This window comes from Lonchura striata, chromosome 9, assembly GCF_046129695.1.
Source record: "Lonchura striata isolate bLonStr1 chromosome 9, bLonStr1.mat, whole genome shotgun sequence".
Lineage (NCBI taxonomy): Eukaryota > Metazoa > Chordata > Aves > Passeriformes > Estrildidae > Lonchura > Lonchura striata.
In genome coordinates, this window is record NC_134611.1 from 5,047,983 (window position 1) to 5,061,267 (window position 13,285).

The window sequence follows — 13,285 nt, forward strand, 5'->3', positions numbered from 1 at the left end:
GCTGGCTGCAGCCAGGCCACGGGCAGCGCAGCCCTTGGGGACCTGAGGAGTGTCAAAAGGGAATAAATGAGATTTCAGTGCCGGTAGAACGGCCGCCCCTCGCACACGCTCCTTGCCCGAGCGCACCCTGCCCTGGCAGGGCTCTGCTGCCACCTGCTGCCCCCAGAGCCCGGCTCCGGGCCGGACTGAGCCGCACCCGCGATCCCCCGGCAGTGAAATTGGGAATTCGGGGATGTCAGGGAGCCACCATTGCCTGCAAGGCGCTGCTCGGGGTCAGGGCTGTCCCTGGAGCTCGGTGTGTCCGTGTCGCTGCGCAGGGACACGATGAGAACAGCGGGATGGGAAAAGCCACATGAGACTGACAGCACTGGCTGGGCAGAGGGAGCTGCCGGGGTTTAAACCCACTTCCAGCAGCCCCCAGACAATTCCTATGTAGTGCGACACTGAAGGACGTCCCCTCTCCCAGCCCAAATCCTGCAGCCCGAAGCTGTTTTCTGGGATTTTGTTAGGATGCCAGGGAAGGGCTGCGTGCATTGCTGGGGACAGAATGGCAGGAGAGGGAGCTGCAGCTCTGGTTCTAATGACAGTCACCTGCTCTCGATGATGGGACAGCATCAGAGCACTTTTTGGGGTAAAATAAGCAATGAGCAGCAACAGATTTATTTTTGGAAGGTTTTGATCTGTGGTGGGCACATGGACGTGTCACGGGTCTGCTTCCCACTTAGCACCTGACACCACGCTGTGCAAGAGCTCTTAGAGTTCTTCCCTTGTCAGAGCCTATTATGGGAAATCAATCCCAGCTTCAGGCTTTAGATCTGAAGGTTTAAATAAAACACCTCTTAGAAAGAACCATTGGAAAGCTTGGAAAACATCTGAAAATGGGATAACGGAGCAAAAGTGGCTAGCACAGAGAACGAATTACCTACTCATTCCTAGCCAGCATTTCATTGTGGCTAATAAATACCTCATAAACACCAGGAATGATGGTTTAGAAATACCCCATAAACACCAGAAATGACGGTTTGTAAATCTGCTCTGAAAATCCCCAATAATGATGGGATTCAGGCAAAGTGAATGGCTTCCAGGTTACGAGCCTTGCCACAGGCAAGTCACCCTGCCTGGAGAGACAGGAACCGTAAAAGCAGATGCAAGATCAACAGGACTTCTTTCCAGCAAAAGGAAGATGAGGGGTGATCCCTACCCCCATATTAACCCCACTAATGTTGATTAGTGGACTTTTAATTCAGACAGGAACTTTCAAAGCATCTCAGTACAAATGGGCACCTGGTTTTAAAGAGGCTTTTTTAAGGTCTCAGGTTTAGTTCTCCTTGCACGAGGACAGTCCAAGTTCTGCCCCAGGTATTTTGGCCTCATATCCAGATTGAAACTCCTCCGAGTTGTTGGTTTTTTATTTGTTTTGTTTTCTTTTGTTTGTTTGTTTGTGTTTGGTTTTGGGATTTTTTTTTTTTTTTGTGTTATACAAAAAAACCCCACAGCAGTATTAAATAGATCTAAAGAGAAACTTTTTGTTGGTCTGGGATTAGAAGCATTATAAGTCTGATAGAAGCGGATTTAAAATAGGAGAATACCACAGCATTAGAAATGCAACAAGGATCAGAGAAAAAAGAAATGATAACCCGGAAAACCACAAATGGTTTTGGAAGAATGAGCCTGGGGAAGGACTGGGAAGTTTTCCTCCACAAGTGCTGATTTCAGCACAGTTACCGAGTTGTTTTTATGAATTTCTTCCTCATCTTGGGAGTTCTGCCAGAAGTCCTTGTGGTCCATAAATCCTGCATTCCCTGTTCCCACTATCAATGGTTTATCCTTTTTCCCAAGCTTTGTTCAACTCCCCCAGGTCTGAGAGCAGAGAAACATGCCCAGCCCTGACCTTAACAATTCATTTGTTTTTTTTTAATACGGAGGTATCACTTTCAGCTTCTTAGAGCGTGAGGGCAGCTGCTGTTTCACACATTCAATCTCACTCTTTGTTGATTAGGCTTGGACGTATGCAAAGTTCAAACATCAGAAAACATCCTTTCTTAAGGAAATTTTACATATCCCACATTTTGCAACGTAGATGACCCACAGACAGAAATACTTTATAAAATGCATTGATTTCGGACCGAACCCCCCAGAGGCCGACGGCCATTTTGGGGCGTGAGGGCGGGCGGTGCCTGGGCGGGAACGCGCGGGCGGGAAGGGGCGGGAAGGGGCCGTGAGGGCAGAGCGGGGCACGGGATGGGAACCCATGGGCGGGAAGGGACCGTGAGGGCAGAGCCCAGCCCGGGATGGGAACCCATGGGCGGGAAGGGACCGTGAGGGCAGAGCAGAGCCCAGCCCGGGCGGGAAGGGGCCGTGAGGGCAGAGCCCAGCCCGGGATGGGAACCCATGGGCGGGAAGGGGCCATGAGGGCAGAACCGAACAGGGGTCGAGAAGGGACCGTGAGGGCAGAGCCGAACCGGGGTCGAGAAGGAGCCGTGAGGGCAGAGCCCAGCCCGGAGTGGGAAGGAGCCGTGAGGGCAGAGCCCAGCCCGGGCGGGAAGGGGCCATGAGGGCAGAGCCGGGCACGGGGCGGGAAGGAGCCGTGAGGGCAGAGCCCAGCCCGGGATGGAAACCCATGGGCGGGAAGGAGCCGTGAGGGCAGAGCCGAACCCGGGTCGAGAAGGGGCCATGAGGGCAGAGCCGAACCCAGGGCGGGAAGGAGCCGTGAGAGCAGAGCCCAGCCCGGGTCGGGAAGGGGCCCTGAGGGCAGAGCCCACCCGGGACGGAGCGCGGCGATGAGCAGCCGGGCGCAGCTCTCCTCCCCGACCGTGCCGGAGGTGGAGCAGCGGGGACACACGGCCGCCTGCCCCTGTCAGGCGCCGGGTGATGCGAGCTCCGGTGTCCCCGCGTGAGGGCGTTGGGGGAAATTCCTAATAAACGAGGAGAAACACTGCTTGTGATTGTGACACACAACTACTCTTATTTCATCCGGCGGTGTGAGGGAGGCAAACCAAACAGTGGAATCAGCGAATATCCCCAGCTGGAAGGGGTTACACGGATAAGGTCCTGAGTGGACCTTGCTAGCCATGGCCCCAGGGCTCGGCGGCTTACCCGGGGAGGGCTGAGAAGCGGCTCAGGGCATCTCTGCCCCGCATGATGTCAGTGGGGGCGAAAACCTGACCCGGATTTGAAGTTTTTAAATTAAATCACCCCTGAATTTAAGCTGGGAGATGCGCAGGGTGGATGAAAGACGGCAGAGCCCGGCAGTTCCTGAGGGTCTGCGGTGCGAGGGGGCTGAGGGAGGGCGAGACTCGCCTTTGTGCACGGAGCGAGGGATGGAGCAGCAGAGCTGGGCTGCAGCAGCGGCTGCAATTCAGGCGGCTGTGCTGGGTATTTATTTATTTTCACGGGGCGGTTGAGTGGAAGGCTGGATTTACGAAGGCACGGAGCCTGCCTCCCCTCCCCTCCGGCGGCTCCGGGGTGGTACCGCTTCCCGGGGGCTGGAGCACGCCTTCCCGGGGGCTGAGCGCGGCTTCCCCGGGGCTGCAGCGCGCCTTCCCTGCAGCCGGAGCGCCTCTCCTTCCCCGCGGCTGCCAGGAGATCCCAGCCCCGTTTCGCTGCTCGCTGGAGCTGATGGCTGCAGGTGAATTCTTATTCTCGTAGCGTTAAACCTGCATGGGCGGGGCAGGGAGGAATAGTGGTTTATTTCAAGGGGAAAAGGATGGGAGCGGTGTATTCATTGCTGATTTCAATAACGCATCCCTTTCCCCCTCCCTCTCCACAGCCCACCTCTGCATAGGGGTGTGTAAACTTGGTGGAACTCGAGGTTTTTGTGTGAAAAGCTCTTCTCGCGTCTCGGCGCAGCCAACATGCCTGAGCAGAGCAATGATTACAGGGTGGTGGTGTTCGGAGCAGCGGGGGTCGGCAAAAGCTCCCTGGTCCTGCGCTTTGTAAGGGGCACTTTCAGGGAAACCTACATCCCCACCATCGAGGATACGTACCGGCAGGTGATCAGCTGTGACAAGAGCATCTGCACCCTGCAGATCACGGACACCACGGGCAGCCATCAGTTCCCTGCCATGCAGCGGCTCTCCATCTCCAAAGGGCATGCCTTCATCTTGGTGTACTCCGTCACCAGCAGGCAATCCATGGAGGATCTTCACCCCATCTTCGATGAGATTTGTCAGATCAAAGGCGACATCCAGAAAATCCCGATTATGTTGGTGGGGAACAAAAGTGACGACACGCAAAGGGAGCTGGATGCCAGCGAGGGGCAAGCGCTGGCCAGCAAGTGGAAGTGTGCCTTCATGGAGACCTCAGCCAAAATGAACTACAACGTGCAGGAGCTCTTCCAGGAGCTCTTGAATCTGGAGCAGAGGAGAACTATCAGTCTCCAGGTGGATGGAAAGAAATCCAAACAGCAGAAAAAGAAAGATAAACTGCAAGGCAAATGCTCTGTTATGTGATTGCCTTTGGCTGGACTTGCTGCACGGCACAGCTGGAGTGTGGACTCCCACAGAAAATACATTTCTGCTGGAGATTTTGGAGGAATCCACGCCTTGCAGGGTGGTTGCTTTCCTCTAAAATCCCCACTGGGTAATTGTATGTGTTGTTTTTAAGGAGGATGGCTTCTGCATGTTTATTTTTTTAAGCCAATAAATGTTCCATGTTAGCAATTACCTGTGACTAGAAGTTTTTAATGCAATAAGTCTTCCAGAAGGAAAAAATGTCTGTCAAAACAAACCTCTCTAATCTTGTCAGTACATGCCAGTTTTTAAATATCTCCAGCCTGTTAACTCAGAGGAAATCATCTATAATGTGTAGAGTTAAATTGTTTTCAGGAATCTATTGACCAGAGCAAATCTCTAACAAAGTGAGGCATTTGCTCTAAAAATGAACATGTGTGTGGCTCTGCTTGCCTAAATTTTTGATTTACAGACTGGCTTGCCCACCAAAGCTGCAGTTTTTGCATGACAGAAGTGGAGTTTTCCTGTGTGCTGTGCAGCTCCCGAGACTTGTGCAGTTCTGGGAGTGATTACAGCTGCATAAAATCAGACTTTCATTCCTGCTTTACTTTTTCATTCCCGACTTTGTTCACTGAGGCAGGATCTCCCACGTGCCCTCACTCCCAGGCCGGGAGTGATCCTTGGTGTCCTTGAGCAGGACCTGCCTCCTGATGAAGGTAACTGGGAGATTCTGAGTGCCCACTGATGTAGAAGCTGGTTATCTTCTCCTTGCCCAGCCATCACCCTGGTTTTGCTGTCTGAAGCTCCTTTTCCCAGCCTTCCTGGAATTCTGTCATACGTCTATTTTTCCCCCCCATCCATCCAAGTCACCAGCTGAGACCTGGGATGAGTCAGTTCAGGTAACACTGCCCGGGGAAGAAGCAGCTACACCTGGAAGCAAACCCCTCCCTGATGAGAACTTTTGGCAGACACTTCATGTGCATGAAGGGAGGGATTTAAAAGCTATGTGGATGTGGCACTTGGGGATGTGGGTCAGTGCTGGGGAGCAGTTGAACTCCGTGGTCTTAGAGGGCTTTTCAAAGCTAAATAATTCCATGATTCTGTCTCCTATTTTGGGTGTGTTTTAGACCAAGCAGAAGACTGCAAGACTTCAGTGTTCCACCGTAGGTTTGATTTTTACACAGCAACGTGGTCTTGACACATGAGACATGGGAGGAGAGGAATTGCTACTTTTTATAGCACTTTTCTGGTGAAGTGATTTCATTGCTGAAGGTGAACACGATATAGAACAGGAGGTGCTGGAGGCTTTCAGGCTCTTTCTGTGGATGTATTTGTGTGGAGAATGACCTGAGGGGAGCCTGTGAGAAATATGGGGGCCTGGAGAGCCACAACAAGGGGGAATTTCTTCCCACTGCCAGAGGGCAGGAATGGATGGGATTTTGGGAAGAAATTCCTCCCTCTGAGGGTGGGCAGGCCCTGGCACAGGAATTCCCACAGAAGCTGTGGCTGCCCCTGGGTCCCTGGAAGTGTCCAAGGCCAGGCTGGACAGGGCTTGGAGCAGCTGGGGTAGTAGAAGGTGTCCCTGCCCATGGCAGGGGTGGCACTGGATGGGCTTTAAGGTCCTTCCCAACCCAAACCAGTCTGGCTCTCAATGGAAGGTGCTGTAGAAGGGCCTTTTCTCCCAGACCTCTTTGTTCATGTTGCAGGCTAATAGGCTAACCCATGAGATTTGCACCCGTGTGAATACATGACATTTGAATTACCTGGTGCTCCCCTGTCTCCTGTGCTGTCCCTGAGCTGTTTTTCCAGTCTCCTGAGGCTGTCCCTACACACTCATGGGGTCAGATGGAGCCAGGGGAGTTTGCCCCAGTTTCATCTGGAGCCCTCACACCATTTGATTCAGCAGACAAACGTATCACTTATGATTTCAGAAACAAACCCAACTTCTGCAGGAGTGTTTGGAGCTGCCCAAAAGGTAATTCTCACTTGCCAAAATCAGCCCAGAGGATCTGCTCCTGATTTTCCCTAGTGGAGAAGGGACCCCCCCCCAGGCTCCCAGTGGTGGACCTGTGGTGCTGGCTGGTGTTGTCCCCTGTGTGTGACCTCTCCTGGGGTGGCCAGGGGGCCGTGGGAGCAGCCCTGATAGCTTTGCTTGGACATAACTCTTCCTTTCTCCTCTCTGCCTTTGTGCATGGATTTTCTGTCTCTGCTCTCTCATGTCCAAGCAGTTACACAAAGCTCCTCGTGGGTTGTTTGGTATTATTACAAAAACTATTTCAGTTCCATTGCAGCCTTTGAAACCCCTCAAAGACGTTTTTCTGTCTAAGCCTTTTTAAAATGTCAGGAGACCTAATAATGTCTCTACAACTCCCACTGCCTTCATGGAGATGCCTGTGCAAAGGATCTGCAATTACTCACACAGCCAGGATGTTCTGGAATGTGTCATTAGCACTGCTGTGTGTTCCCTGTGCGGGGTGTGGAGGTCTCCGAGGGCTGGGACCTGTCAGAGCAACAACCCATTGGAACAAAACAGGCACAGGCATTCCTGCACCCCGGAGAATCCCTGAGGGGGCTGAAGGGGCTGGAGAATCCCTGAGGAGCTGGGAAGGGGCTGGAGAATCCCTGAGGGAGCTGAGAAGGGGCTGGAGAATCCCTGAGGGAGCTGGGAAGGGTCTGGAGAATCCCTGAGGAGCTGAAGGGTCTGGAGAATCCCTGAGGGGGCTGAAGGGGCTGGAGAATCCCTGAGGAGCTGGGAAGGGGCTGGAGAATCCCTGAGGGAGCTGGGAAGGGGCCGGAGAATCCCTGAGGAGCTGGGAAGGGGCTGGAGAATCCCTGAGGGAGCTGGGAAGGGTCTGGAGAATCCCTGAGGAGCTGAAGGGTCTGGAGAATCCCTGAGGGGGCTGAAGGGGCTGGAGAATCCCTGAGGAGCTGGGAAGGGGCTGGAGAATCCCTGAGGGAGCTGGGAAGGGGCCGGAGAATCCCTGAGGAGCTGGGAAGGGGCTGGAGAATCCCTGAGGGAGCTGGGAAGGGTCTGGAGAATCCCTGAGGAGCTGAAGGGTCTGGAGAATCCCTGAGGAGCTGAGGGGGCTGGAGAATCCCTGAGGGAGCCGGGAAGGGGCTGGAGAATCCCTGAGGAGCTGAGGGGGCTCAGCCTGGAGCAAAGGAGGCTCAGGGCTCTTGTGGCTCTCACAGCTCCTGCCAGGAGGGGACAGCCGGGGGGTCGGGCTCTGCTCCAGGAACAGGGACAGGAGGAGAGGGAACGGCCCCAGGCTGGGCCAGGGCAGGTTCAGGGTGGATATCAGCAGGAATTTCCCCATGGAAAACGTGGTTAGACATTGGAAGGGGCTGTCCGGGGCAGGGGTGGAGTCCCCATCCCTGGAGGGATTTAAAATCCCTGTGGATGTGGCACTTGGGGACATGGGGCAGGGGTGGCCTTGGCAGTGTTGGGGGAATGATTCAAGTGGATCGTCTAAGTGGACTTTTTCAACCTAAACAATTCCATGATTCAAAGCTTCTTTGGTTGCCATGAGACCAAGACTGTGTGGCAATGGAGATGCTGGGGTGCTCTTGGGGGTGCCCCAATTTAGAAATCCAAACCAGCTGGGGAACAAGGGGCACCTGCTGTGGCTGCTTTTCATGCTCTGTAAATAATCCATGTCTCGAGTGTGCATCTCAATTGTACTGTAAATCAAAACTGTATTAATAAATAAATTACATAATTGGCTGTTTCCGTATGAACTGAAATAACCTGGCTTTTCTATCGTTCTTATAGGAAGGGAAATCCATTTCATTGGAGTGGTTGCTGTGTTTTGGAGTGAGGGTATATACTGGAAGGATTGGAAGGATTGAGTAAGTGCAGGTTAGAAAAGTAACAGACCTGTAGCTTTTCAGTTGTTTTTTTTTTTTTGATGAAGGACATTCAGGTGAAGCCATCTGTCAGCAATGAAGAGGCAGCTCTGCTGTCTGATGGAGCTGCTCTGGCCTTACCTCCTGTTTCCAGCAGTGCTTTTCCAGGAGCTGGTGACATGTTTTTTATGGAGCTGTTTATGCATCCTGTAAACCTTTCACCTTGGAGACATGCCCTGGCACATTGTCCGTGCCTGGAGAGCTGCATGGGAACTCACTAATAATTCTCAAGTTGGTTGTTTTATTCTCTTCTTCATTTTGTTCCACCCCAGAACTCTCTGGTTTTCTGGAACGTTCTTCATGAGGCTACATGTGGTGAGACAAGGTCATAAAAGATGCTGACACAACTTGTTGAGTTGCTTTTAACGCCTCCATAGTGTCTTCTCGGGATGAGTTGAACACTCTGAAAATTCCTTCTGGGATATCCTGAAGGAATCCCCAGACCTGCTGTTGCCTGGGTGGCTGCTGAAGGCTGAGACTGTGAGGGCAGTGAGTGACTTTGAACTGAACCACAGAATCGTGGAATCACTGAGGTTGGAAAAACCCTCCAAGACCATGAAATCCAATCTGTGCCCAATCCCCCTCCTGTCACCCAGCCCAGAGCACTGAGTGTCACCTTCCCTGGATGGGGACTCCACCACCTCCCTGGGCAGCCCATTCCAATGTCCAGCCTGACCCGCCTTTCCATGACGGAAAAGAAATCCTTTTCCTCTCTGGGATGCTGAATTTCAAGCATTTCTCAGTTAGTACTCCTTATTTCCATACAACTCTTGTTGACAGGCTTGAGGCAGTTCCCTTCCCGAGTTCGACGAACAAAATCAGTGTCAGAAGAAAACACTGGGGAGGAGAATCACGAACAGCTCTTCTTGTGAGAGAAAAATGTGAGCAGTAGCTGGAGTGTCCACCCACACGTGTATTTTAAAAACAAGCAGACAGAATATTGCTGTATTCCAATTCCTCTTCCCAGAGCAAAGCAGGCTCATGATTAATGGAACAAACAGCATGGAATAATAAGCAATGTTGCTTTATATGCAGGGTCCGTAGCCACGAGGTACCCAGTGAACTCCAGAAGAGTAAAAGCTTGTCTTAATCGTTGCCTGCCTCCTCTGCAGTGTCTGTGTTGTAAATAAGGGACATCAAAAGCTTTGGAGAGCTAATGAAAATGTTAAAGAGGCTCCAGACCAACCCAGCGTAGCAGCCTCCTGCTTAATGGTCTTGCTGCGTGCCAGGCTAGACCTGCCACCCCTAATTATTTCCTTTTTTCCCACTTTGGGGAAAAACGATGACATAAAGTCCTGTTAGACAGGAGTACATTGAATGATGCAAAAAGGATTGGAGGAGCAGAGGAAGGAGGGGAGCCCAGCATTGCCGTGGCCCGGCTGGGTTTGCTCACAGTCCCATGGTGGCAGAGCCGAACCTCGCTGGCACAGCTGGGCACTGGAACAGGGTCTGCCTCGGGGGACTGCCTCCATCCTCATCTTTGTCTCCTTCACACTTCCAGCAAGTCTAAAAATTAGAGGGAAAGGGATGATTGTGTTTTCCTGGATTAGCACAGAACCAGAGTCTTCCAACCCCAACTGCTCCTCCCATTGCCCTCAGCTCCTGTCTGGGTGGGAAGGGGGTGTGGGGTCCCACCAGAGCCCACCTCTGCTTGGCAGCCTGTGCTGAGACCTTACTCCAACCCTTGAGCAGAGGGCAAATGCAGCTGATTTGCAGTGAGAGGGGCTTTTCACGAGGGGGATTGCACTTAAACTGAAGAAGAGCAGGTTTAGATGAGATTTTGGGAAGGAAATTCTTCCCTCTGAGGGTGGCGAGACCCTGGCACAGGGTGCCCAGAGAAGCTGTGGCTGCCCCTGGATCCTGGCAGTGTTCAAGACCAGGCTGGATGGGGCTTGGAGCAGCCTGGGATAGGGGAAGGTGTCCCTGCCAGTGATGTCTACTCCAGCTAAAGGCACGTGGTTTTCCCACACCTGGATATAGGTGCCCACGGGCACCTCCTTCAAAGCAGGCAGAGCTGCTCCGAAGCCTCTGACATGGAGAGCAGCAGGGAGCTTTCCTTTCACAGCTCAGTGATGCATTTGTGCCTTTCAGACTAAAAATATCTAAGGATGGAGCTATGGAAACTCTTCTCTCCTACGTTACGGTGTTCCTTTGTTCCCACATGTTTTCCTCCAACCCCTGCCTGCCATTATTTGCCTCAGGCTGCCCGTGGGTGAAGGATGAGCAGCTCACACCCAGGCAGTGAAGATCCCTCCTTGGAGGGAAAAACCCATCCATCACATGGAGTCCTTGGATCAAGACCAAGGTCTCATCTGGGATGGGAGTGAGGAAAAGGCTTCTTCTGCCAGCGCTGGCTGCCCACATCCTGCTGCCCACATCCTCCTGGCTGCTTGGAGCATCCCTGGAGCAGGGATGGAGCAGATCCCAGCCTGCACCCACGTCCAGCCCCGTGGGGACCTGGTGGGGTTGATATGGAGCCGAGGGAACAACGGGATGCACTCCGTGTGCCCCTGAGGAAGAGCACACCTGAGCTGCAGCACACAGGTCTGTCCCTGGGTGCTTCTGACGTGTCATTTCAACAACAGGAAGCCCAAAAATAGGGAAGAAAATCAATAAAGAAGGGAATGTTCATGCTTAGGTTGTTTTAGCCATTTCTGCTGTCAGATGCTTTACCAGCTGGCCAAGCTGGAACCAGGGGAGAGCGGCTGGTTTTGTGATTATCTGGAAAGATGAGCCAGAATATGGCTCAAAAATGGGAAATATTTGTATGAACTGTAAGAAATTACTCATTCCCACAGGCAAAATTCCAGACGTTGATTCATTTGATTAATTTTTAGTGGAAAAAATAAGTCTTTACATCCAAGAAAGAGGATGCTGAAGGGTGGCTGGTGTTTGCAAAAAAAAATCACTGATTTTGAGGGGGAACATGGTATAATCTTGATGATTTTGTCCAAGAATTAAGATTTTCTGCTCTGCCAGGATTGCTGGGGCCAGGAGCAGTGTGGCTCATTTCCTCCAGCATCAGAGATTTCCATGATCCCTCTGGGAAAGCCCCTTGAGTTCATTCAGTGAATCCCTCATGGAGCATCCAAGGTGGGAAGGAGCAGCTCTGTCAAACAGGCAGAAGAAATCTGGCTTTGCTTCCTCTGACCAAAGTGCACCCTGAGAGCAGAGCTGCTGCAAACAGACCAGGCTGAGGTCTGCAGGCAGCCCTTGGCTGAACTCTGAACCTCCTTGTGCAGGGAATAACGAGAGCTCACAGAGATAAATGGTGTGGGGGACAGGATTCCACCCTGGATGTTGCTCCAAGGCCTTCCCAGTATCCCACCTCAGACTGGGTTGGGTTGGGAGGGATCTCAAAGCCCACCCAGTGCCACCCCTGCCATGGCAGGGACACCTCCCACTGTCCCAGGCTGCTCCAAACCCTGTCCAGCCTGGCCTTGGACATTCCAGGAGTAGCAAAAGCTGCTCTGGGAATCCTGTGCCAGGGCCTCATAGGGAACAATTCCTTCCCAAAATCTAAGAGTGAGTGCCCTGATCTAGGCTACTACTACACACTAATAACAATAATAAACATTTACACTTATAGTTGTGCTTGCAGGAGAAAGGGAAACCCGTGCTTGCATCACCAGGATCTGAAGAACTCAGTCCTGCCTTCAGACAAAGGTGAGACATCCACTGGGTGAATGTCTGGGAGGGAGCAAAAGGAAGGAAAAACAAGAGATCCCCTCTGGCTGAGCCTTTCTCCCGCTCCTGGTGGAAAGGAAAAGAAATGTTTAAAAGAGAAAATACAAAGTTCAAACCAGTGAGCCCTCCCAGTGTTGTCCAGCGCCTGTCCCAGTGCTCCCAGTACGCACAGCACAAGCCCCAGTGCAAGCAGGGTGTGCCCAGTTCATGCCCAGGGTGCCCAGTGAGCCCTCCCAGTGTTGCCCAGCGCCTGTCCCAGTGCTCCCAGTACGCACAGCACAGGCCCCAGTGCAAGCAGGGTGTGCCCAGTTCGTGCCCAGGGTGCCCTCCCAGTGTGTGCCCCGTGGCAAACTGGCCAGAGCGGGACAGGAGCCCCAGCAAAGCTCCTGGGAATCCCTGCCAAGCTCCAGGGAACCCCGACGAGCTCCTGCTCGACTCGTGGGCTGCTCCCCTGGGTGTGCTGCACTCCCAGATAGTTAATTAACGTTAATTAAGCTCTCGGTTAGTACAGAATGGTGGGAAGCTGCTTCAGCCCACGAGAGGGCAACGCTTCCCGCCTGGCTGGTGGCCACACTTGGGAAAAACTGTGCTTTTAATTAGGAATCCAACGAGGAATTCCTTCCCTTTGAACAGTTTAAAGGTTTTGTTTGGGTTTTTTTTCACTGGGGCATAATTCAGGACAAGGTTCTCCTGTGCATCCCTGCGTTCCCAGGTGGAATGGCAATCAAGAGGAGCCGGGCAGACTGCTGAGCCCATCTCCTCTCCCATAAAAGCTGCTCTGGAGACAGGCTGGAGCCGGGGCAGCCTGGCAGTGCCCGGGACAGCGGCAGCCTGCCTGTGCTGGCATCGGGCAAAACCACGGAAAAGGGCGAGGAGAGGTTTCCCTGCTGCTCTCAGGACAGGGATGCTCCGCGGGGACGAGCTCTGGGCAGAGGTGGTGACGGGCATGAGCCCAGCTTCTGCTCCAGTTTTGTTTTCCTGGAATTCTGTAGAATCCCACACTGGCTGGAGTTGAGAGGAATCTTAAATCCCATCCCATTCCACGCCTTGCCGTGTGCAGGGACCTTCCCAGGCTGCTCCAAGCCCTGTCCAGCCTGGCCTTGGACACTTCCAGGGATCCAGGGGCAACCACACGTTCCCCGCACAATCTGTGCCAGAGCTTCCCTCATTTCCCAGCCCTTCCCCTCCTGCAGCTCCAGGCAGGAGCCCGCGTTTAAATTTCCATCCACACCCTCCGTGCC

General features: G+C 53.0%; 1 protein-coding gene across 1 annotated transcript; it reads left to right on the forward strand.

Annotated features, from left to right (window-relative positions):
- The first annotated feature begins 3,514 nt into the window (after window positions 1-3,514).
- Window positions 3,515-4,661, forward strand: DIRAS3 (DIRAS family GTPase 3). Its single transcript, XM_021535614.3, has 2 exons — window positions 3,515-3,628; window positions 3,770-4,661. Exon 2 carries the CDS (start codon window positions 3,855-3,857, stop codon window positions 4,449-4,451), a length of 597 nt encoding a protein of 198 aa, XP_021391289.1. The 5' UTR covers window positions 3,515-3,628; window positions 3,770-3,854; the 3' UTR covers window positions 4,452-4,661.
- Window positions 4,662-13,285: the final 8,624 nt, after the last annotated feature.